The sequence below is a fragment of the Haliotis cracherodii genome, unplaced genomic scaffold (assembly GCF_022045235.1).
Source record: "Haliotis cracherodii isolate W230 unplaced genomic scaffold, xgHalCrac1.p SCAF_1, whole genome shotgun sequence".
Classification (NCBI taxonomy): domain Eukaryota; kingdom Metazoa; phylum Mollusca; class Gastropoda; order Lepetellida; family Haliotidae; genus Haliotis; species Haliotis cracherodii.
In genome coordinates, this window is record NW_027266264.1 from 85,701,651 (window position 1) to 85,711,283 (window position 9,633).

At 41.7% G+C, this 9,633-nt stretch overlaps 1 protein-coding gene across 1 annotated transcript; it reads right to left on the bottom strand.

Annotated features, from left to right (window-relative positions):
- Positions 1-3,932: 3,932 nt before the first annotated feature.
- On the bottom strand, positions 3,933-9,227 carry LOC139470192 (galanin receptor type 2-like). The gene is made up of 2 exons (XM_071252509.1): positions 8,193-9,227; positions 3,933-4,109 (listed from the first exon to the last, which is right to left on the bottom strand). The coding sequence occupies exons 1-2, from the start codon at positions 9,225-9,227 to the stop codon at positions 3,933-3,935; spliced, it is 1,212 nt and encodes a 403-aa protein (XP_071108610.1).
- Positions 9,228-9,633: the final 406 nt, after the last annotated feature.

A 9,633-nucleotide genomic window follows, 5' to 3' on the forward strand; every position in this document is an offset into this window, starting at 1 on the left:
TCAGCACTTGTTTTATGAGGGATTCAAGTTTCGTTGTAGGAAAACGGACCTGAGATCTGGAACCATTTTGGTAACCAAGGGCATCGCACTTACAATAACGTCGAGGGGTGGAATCACAAACTCAACAAACTTGCCAGGATGAGCCATCCGAACATTTTTGAAAGAGAACAATCCAACGTAGAAGTCGCCGTTCAACGAATTGGAGCCCACTAGTACTGGTCAGCACCACCCAGAAAGAGAAGATACCGGCTGATTGACAACCGTCTTCAGGCTCTGAAAGACAATCTCGTCATCAACGTCATCGGCGACGTTGAGTACACAGATCACTTGGTGACCTGATCCACTTGGAGTGAATGACAAATTTATTAAAGAATGTATTTATGAATTTACCATTATATTTTAAGTTATAAGTTATTGTTGTTTTTGTAGAAATTATAATGTACATCTATGAAATATTAAAGTATTAGAGTTATTAAATTTGTTAAATGTAAAGTACTTTTGTGCAACTATACTATACATCAGCATCTAATAAATTACTACTGTAATTACGGTATACGCATTTCTGTGTTTTTCTTGTAATTTGAGAGTCCCGGTACAGCAATATCCCGTGTTTACTGTAGCGTGACCAGTCTTACTGTAGCTTCACGAAAGCGAAGAGATTTTAGAGTTTATTATGGCTAGGTTTCGCTCTTCCGGCCCATAACCGAATTTAGATGCGAGTTTATTGCTAGGGGATCGGAAAACCGAGCTGACACGATTGGCGCGAGTTGGTAAATGTTCGCCATTAATGAAGTCATTGTTTGTGGATTGCGACATATTCGTTTTAAGTTTTGCCGACATGAGTCATTCCAGGTGATTGCAAATATTACGCTTTTCGTACGCCAAATTTATGCTTTAGATAGCACAATTATGATAGAGATGTTACCACTACTAATGCCTTATTTTTTCACGTAGGGATATGTCCCATTTCCCCACCCCTCACTTTCTGTTTTGTATTTTGTAAGAATTAATAAGAGAAAGTTTTGTGTGGGATTGTAGAATTTATCACTAATTCTAAGAGAAAACTTGTAATGAATATGACTTTGATAGAATTTGAGATCTTCACAATCACCGGGTGTGACCATGTACACAGAATCTCGTAAGGGGTTTGTGATATTAACATTTGCCCAATGTGACCATAATGAGTATTGCAAGGGATACCAAAGGTAACAGTTTTTATTAGAGGAAATTGGTTGTGGGTAATCCTTTCACGTTGATGGAAGGAAGTCACTCAACCAGGTGGTGACAATGGTTATGCGCAAGTCTCGGAATCGCGAAAAGATCACTAGAGATATTGATGGTGGCTGGACATGCAGCATACATCATTTCCAGTGTATGCAGGCACCTCGTCTTTGTTTCACTCGGTATTTGAAACTTTGATATACAAGGCTACGGCCACCACGCCATTCACAGGTGCATATGTCTATTTACAATGAAGTTGTTTGGCGTTCCCAGTATTTATATACCATCTCACTGATAACTTGTTAACTGGTCACTGCAAGTGCTTTTATTATTTAATTTACTACATGTAACATGGCTGCTTTTACATTTCTAATACAGGTATATCGTATTTAAGTGTTGCTTACTATCCCCTTATGTGCCAAAAGAAAACGGATATTACCAGCAGTAAGTCAGCATACTGAAAGATCCGCTGACTGCAACATTCATTATATAAACTATATACTTATACATATACTTAGATAAAATCCTTATATAATCCATACAATAACTGATGTTTATTAATCAAGATATGGACGGGTGTAGGGAACAGTCCCTTTGAATATTAATGATTTAAACACAAATTTATGTACAATTTGACAGGTTATAATAATATGAATATCACAATTCACCAACACTTGCCTCGTTGACTGAAATGTCACCAGTTGGAAGTTGTCCAATACTCAGCTGGATCTTTTGGGCAACTGTAAAAATGACAACCCCTAATGTGAAACTCTTCACATGGTCACACCCAGTGATTGTTAAGATAACAAATCCTAGCAACAGTCATACAACGTGGCAGTCTATATTCATTTCCAGTATCCTCCAATAAACAGTTGGTAATGTCAGAATAACACCCTCTGAAAAGATACGTCAAGTCCCCCACAAAACATCCTCTCGTTAACTCTTACACAAAAAACAAGAACAAAAAGTTGGGTGTGGGGAAATGTCCAGTATTGAATATCAAGAGAACTATTTTTGACATAACGAGTTACGGTTTTTTTCTGAATATCCTTGTGGACCTTCTATTATAAGAAGTATATCTTTTTGTGACTTTTGAATTCAAGTATTTATATGCTATTAACGTTTAAATGTATCTAATTTTACCGTTTCAAAAGGTATTGAAACAACGTGTTTAAATCAATCTCCACACGCTTCGCTTGTTACAATAACATTCATATGTTATCATCATCAATTATAGCTTTTACGTCGACTTAACAGTCTTGTATTTCGTCCACACGCACGCACGCACGCACGCACCCCCGCACCCCCGCACCGACACACGCACACACACTTTTCTTGAACGTCATGGAACGTCGGAAAACAACGGGTTAACCGTTACACAGTAATTCGGTGTGTGGTGGGTGTGTGATGTTTTTTGTGCTACAGAATCAATGTACCATTGTGCTACATGTATATATTAGATGTTACGATGATGTGTCATTCCTTAAGCAGTACGATGTATGGTATAAGTGTATACACTTAAAACTAGACACATGTTAACGATAATAATGACAGAGAGATGAATAAATAGGTTAATTTACGGTAACCTATTTCCAGCTAAATATTTTTTCATGGATTTTTGCATTCATTTTTTCATGGATTCGTGACAGCTTTCTTCATATGATAAAAGAGATAAACTATCTGTGGCGAAAACATACAAACCCACTATACGTGGAACACTACTCACATTTAAAAAAGGGTGACCTATTACAGACACACTTGCATTTATTCTCCGAATGTGTACACGTGCATGCAGGCTACAAGACAAAGCAGCAGGACATCACACTGCCACGATTTGAAATAAACGTTATGTTATTCTATCCTCAGCGAGCCATTTAATACCTGTGCGTACATGAAAAAAACTACATGAGAAGAAATACAATATACAACAACACGCAAAAAACAACAAGTACATGTTTGACAAATGGTATATGTGGCCATCTGTTATAAGGCGTCTTATTCCCATGTTTGAGTGTGAACAATTGACTTGCCAATTAATAATATTACTCATGAGAAGTGAGGTTCTATTAAAATAGGTTCCCAACACTTTATTGCTTCTGATGAGGCGACTAAATTGGATTGGGTGACCAGGCTCGATGACATGGCGGATTGTGCGTCTCAACCTAACCCGGCTGTGTGGAACGATGTTCATTATGTTGTTGAGGGCAACGTAAAAAATCAAATAATTTGTACCAAACTTTCTGTTCATGAGTTTATTCGACAAATGGGAATAATCGTTTCTCTGTGAAAGGAAAGTCCTTACTTTGAACTAGATTGGCTACTTTTTGCTTGTGGGTACAGGTGCTAAAACGATCTCTTGCTTCTTTTAAGGATCGACTAAACTGGATCGGATGGTCGCGTCCGACGACTAAAAAGCGTGTCATCCTATCCTGACTACATGTGACGTGGTTCATAATGCCAACAACACAAGATTTATATCACGTTTATGGATATAAAAACATGTATTTTATCGTTTATACTTGAAAAGGTATGTCTAGTCCATACTTAATGACAGCCAGCGGGAATACAGCAGCCAAACCGCTGAATGCAGTGCAAACCAACAAACAAACAGATAAAATAATACTATATCTAACCATTGAGTATTAAACAAAGGTAAAGACTAAATAATGTATTGAAAATTGGGATCTCCGTGTGTGCGCATCCCCGCCATGTCAGTTGTTCTTGTAGACTGTTGATACTGCGGTTTGCACGCTGGAGGATGCATGGCTCTCTGACCTCCTGACCCGAAGGAACTTGCAGCCCAGGATCTGGCCAAGTCGACGTCTGAAGGCTCGGCTGCACATGACATACATGAAGAAGTTGATGGAGTAGTTGATCTGCTCCATCACCTGCAACAAGACACGGATGCCTGAAGCATTCTCTGTGACAACGTCTCGGACTGACACCGTTTTCGAAAGTCGAAATGTTTAAGGTAGAAGAGAGCGTTCCGAAATAATTAGGGGCGGTCGGGTAGCCTAGTGGTTAAAGCATTCGCTGGTCACGCCGGAGAGTCGCCTCAAAGTCACTAGCTCTCATGACTACGAAAATAAAACCAAAACGCTTGACGGTCTGAACATTCTCAACAACAACAAGCTGTGTAAAGTGATTCTACAACAAGTAAGGTTTGTTTGACAGACTCTTCCTAGTGAGCACCTGTCTTACTTCTTAAACAACAGTGTTATAAGGTTAAAATGCGCCTCAAAAACATTAGAAAATGGTAACAAATAAAAACCGTTTATAGCTGCAATGAGGAATTGCATTAGATATAGTTTGTGACAGAGAACTTTTAGTTCGAAAAGAATTAATAGATAAAAGATATTTCACATTTATCACAAGCGTAGTCTTGACATTTCATATTTATCATTGGATTGGTTCCAGGTTATCGTCTATTAGTTAATGACTCATTTGGAGCATCCGGAGCGAGTCACTAAATCAATAGAGAGATGGGCAATCTGGCACGTAGGCTTCTGTATTTTTTCGATTACGGCACACATGAGTTCATGGTCAGATCTAACTTTTAGCGAATGAAAATGAGGAATTGTGACATGTGACAAAGACAGACCAGGCCCGAACACTATAAAATGATATCTTCAACATTAGGCGAGGAGAACGCGGTTTGCAATCGATCGAGTCGAATCCCGATCGTTCTAAGTTTTCCTCATTTAGTGACGAGTCTGGTCGGTCTGATCCTGTCCTGCATTGATAGATGGGCTGAGAGTAAGTAAAACTATGTGAGTATAAAGCTGGTGTTGCGTTTCTTTATTATGCGAGTATGAATGCTTATAGAGACAACTTGGAGTAAGCGTCGTTAGACCAATCGCTCCTTGACGGAGCCGAGCCGCAGCGGACAAGGCGAGGGGCAAAGTCATGGCATAATTGACCATGATGACCAGGAACGGCAATACAATTAGTAACTGTAGTAGGGTCTAACTAGACGCCCGAAAGCAGTTACGACAACGGTCAATGTCGTTATATTTTTCTATCTCTCCCCCGCTGTCATAAAATTCATTTCATACCGCGACTAGACTATTGTTTCACTATAAGGTATCCCGATGGTATTTTTTATTATTATTTCTGGAATGTCTTGCATTTGGTATAAAACGAGGGACTTGTCACTCAGCCAGACCCTAAAACTGTTCATGGTTATATAATGTTCACTATTCTTCCTACCAAATTTCCGTCGATCTTCACAAGATCGTTTACTTTTATCAGGGATAGGAATCTTGACATTGTTTACATGCAGGGATAGGTCCCGCAAAGATCCAGTGAAGAATAGGTCTTCAGTAACCCATGCTTGCTGTAAAATGCAACTATACTCGTCGTAAGAGGCGACTTACGTGATCGGTTTCGCTATATTGTAATCTTTACGACTGAATAAATATGGTACAAAAATTTGTTGTCGCAGTCTCACAACTAAATTGTATGGCCGTTTCTTCACAGCGCACATAAACGTCCTGTCTACATCAACAAATATATAATCTCTCTGTACTATGAAAATTAATACAAACATAAGAAACCACGTGAAATGATTGATCGGTTGTTGGTTGGTTTGTTGTTTAACGCCGCACTCAGCAATATTCCAGCTATATGACGGCGGTCTGGAAATAATCGAGTCTTGACCAGGCAATCCAGTGATTGACATCATAAGCATCGATCCACGCAATTGGGATTGATGACATGCATCAACCAAGTCAGCGAGCCTGACCACCCGATCCCGTTAGTCGCCTCCTACGACAAACATAGTCACCTGTTACGGCAAGCATGGGTTGCTGAAATCTATTCTACATGTTAAACATCTGAGAAGCTTAGGAACGCCGACACATGTGGGTCCATTCTCGGTGTCCACCTAAGCTGTAAAAGCTAAATGCGGCAAAACCCCACTTACTCAAAAATTGTCGGGACATGAACATTTGTCTTCGCTTAAACCACAAGGCGACCACACTTCACCATCACGAATAGTAGACCACATCCGAGTTTAGTGACTTTGGTTTGGTTTAACCCCACCTGCAACGGCATTTCAGTTATCTACGGTTCGATGAGAGAGAAAAGTCCGAAATGATGTGGGTTTTAGAGAAACCAACGAGCACAGGTATGGTGCTGACAAACCGAGAAACATAATCAGGGCGAATCTGTGATTCGAACCCGCAATCTTAGGTTTCTTGTATGTCTATTCAGAGCGCATTGCGGTTCCTTAAACGACTAGGCCAATAGTCCCCACAACACCTTTAGATTATTTGAATGTTATACATCATTGAAGCAAAACAAGTTTTGAAAGAAATTATTGCTCTCGGCAGATCTCGAAATAATATGGCTTAATATATACTGAACCGCAAAAGAAACGTCACCATGGGTAGATATATGAGAAACCTTATTTGTCCAAACACTGTATTAATAAGCATACTTTGAGACATATCAAAAATATGAAATTTGGCAGAACTGGTCATTGAGGTTGAAATTAAAGTGTCAAATGTTCTTAAAGTGAAACTCAATTCTAGTCTCTGAGAAAATGACATCACAAGTCAGTATCTCTTGTGTCCGCCATGTGCATTGATGACTGCCGTGCAACGTCGATACACGGAATGGATGAGGCGGTTGATGAAGGCCATACGCACTTGAGCCCACACTCTGAGGAACGCCTGACGCAGTTCAGCTGCAGTTGTCGGCCTTGGTCGGACGTCATTCAGCCGTCTTTGAATTTCGTCCCACAGGTGCTCAATGGGATTTAAATCGGGACTGAGGGCAGGCCACTGCATGGTTCTGATGCCATTATGCTGGAGGAAGTCTCTTGTTGCTCTAGCAGCGTGGGCACGGGCGTTATCATGCTGAAACTCGTCGTTGCGACGACGTGCCAAATGAGGTATGGCGTGTTGTCTCAAGACTTGATCAATGTACCGAGTTGCTGTGACACCATTGCCTCTCCCTGGACCGATGTTCTGGAAGACCAAAGGACCGACACTCTGTGCAAGACCAATTCCACCCCACACCATGATGCTCGGACCACCCCAAGAGCCTCTCTCAACAACACAAGCATCCGAATAACGTTCCGCACGTCGTCGCCAGACTCTCTCTCTCTCTGCCATCTGCTGTTGAGATACAGTAACGGCTCTCGTCTGAGAAGAGGACTCTTATCCACTGCTGGTGGCGCCAATGCTGGTGCTGTGTTGCCCACTGAAGACGGTACCGGCGATGACGTGGTGTCAGAATGGGTCCTCGGTGTGGCCTGTGACAGTGATGGTGTCTGCTCGTCAATCGACTACGCACGGTGTCCGCACTAATGTGTCGCTGGTGTGTCCCCATGGTCTGTCGAGCAGTTTCCGCAGCAGCAACCAAGGCGATCTTGAAGATGCTGTCGCACAATCTGATGATCCTGACGTCGGGCGGTTACCATGGGTCTTCCACTGCGTTGTCGGTCATGTATAGTGTTGGTGGTCTGGTACCGTTGCTGAAGCCTGTTTATGGTCCTTGCGTGGACTTGAAATGCATTGGCTACTTGCTGGGCGGCTTATCCAGCTTGCAATCGTCCAAGGGCTTGGTGTCGCTGATTTCTTGTCAATCTTGGCATGTGGTAGCAATTCAATAACGAATGAATGTTATCCGATCTGGGTGGATTTTTATAGGGCAAGAAATGGAGGAACGCATGTGCATTTCAATTTGCACAAAACTCACGTGCATCGTTACCATGGCCGTTGCCGTGACGCGTTTGGGCGATCAGTTTTCTTTACCATCTGCTTTGGTTTTTTATCATCTAATTTCACTTTTCCGGACAAGGTAATGTTAAATTTTAGAAACTTTGACAAAAATTACCCAGATATTTAATGACAACTTTTCATGCAATGTTACTTGGGTGACGTTATTTTGCGGTTCAGTATAGTTATGATGGAGTGACCTCACTTAAGAGTCTTTTCAAAATGTTGTTTTTAATGTCAACGTACCTGCAGTGTTTCCCGAACCACAACCATCTTAAAATCTGTGCTCTCGAAGAAGTTTACACCGAGTGTAAAGGCAATGTTATGAGCGATCGAGATGGGCGTGACCAGGATGAAGAAAGCCAAGGTTACTCCTAACAACATGGCGGTCGTCTTGTTAGTCTCGTCTTGCTGAGTGTCCTGCTTGTTTGACATCTTTCTCCTCAGTTTAGAATGACTTGCCAGCTGGAAACAGATGGCGGGCGTCAGGACAAGCAAGATCGCGCTCGGGACAAGCGAGTAGATGAACGTCCCGAGGATTAGGAACACTCTCGCCATTGCGGCAGTTTCTGGAGTGGCGTAGTTTGGCACACATACCCCATTTACAATTCTCACGGAAAAGGTCCAGAATCCGTTATAAAGGAAAAGGCCAGTATACACCCCTGCTATGCCAATCAGTGCATTTCGTTTTGTGCAGATCAATTTAGTTCGTAGCGGGTACAAGACAGCAACAAACCTCTCGAAACAGACAAAGACTATGAACCAAGAGGAGGACATCTTGCTGGTTTTGTGCATGATGAAAAAAAAGGAACAACCTCCGGAGGACAGGGCTCTGACGTCATACCCGACCCAAACTCTGAAGAACAACCTATTGAAAGGGATGATACAAGAGAAACAGGTATCGGATAATGCCATGACAATGAGAATTAGGCTGCTAGTCATCGATCTGAACTTCTTCCCAAGCATCACTGCTATGGTGAGACTATTCCCGAATACGCTCAGTGTAAAGAAGAGGGGGACTGTTATGATACCAATGTAGTCCGACTCGTTGACCTTCTTCCCATCGCCTCCATGGCCATCGGTGCCATTCAACTGTTCCCTGTCGCATGTAATGTTGTCATCTGCGGTGATCTCTATGATGATGTCTCCCGTCAGACAGATCCGTGTTCTGTTGACGTGGGTGGAGTTGTCGGTACCATTAGGCATCAAAGATGAACTGTTGTCTGTAAGCTCCACGGGTACTATGCACAAGAGGAATGCGATCCCAAGATAGAAGGCCATTTCTGAAACGTTGAAAGGCGAAATTGTATGAAATTACGATTATGCTATGGTAGAACTATAATGATTTGAAAACTCTAAATTAACGTTTAGTTGAAAATTGGAAACACAGTTTTTTATCATGTTGGGTATCCGTAAGAAATACTATATCAAGCATTAGCGTTTCCTGTTTGTTTGTTTGTTTGTTTGTTGTTTAACGCCGCACACAGCAATATTACAGCTATATGACGGCGGTCTGTAAATAATCGAGTCTGGACCAGACAACCCAGTCATTGACATCATGAGCATCGATCCACGCATTTGGGATACGATGACATGCATCAACCAAGTCAGCGAAGCTGACCATCCGATCCAGTTAGTCGCCTCTTACGACTAGCATAGTCGTAATAAACTGAAAGGCAAAAGAAAG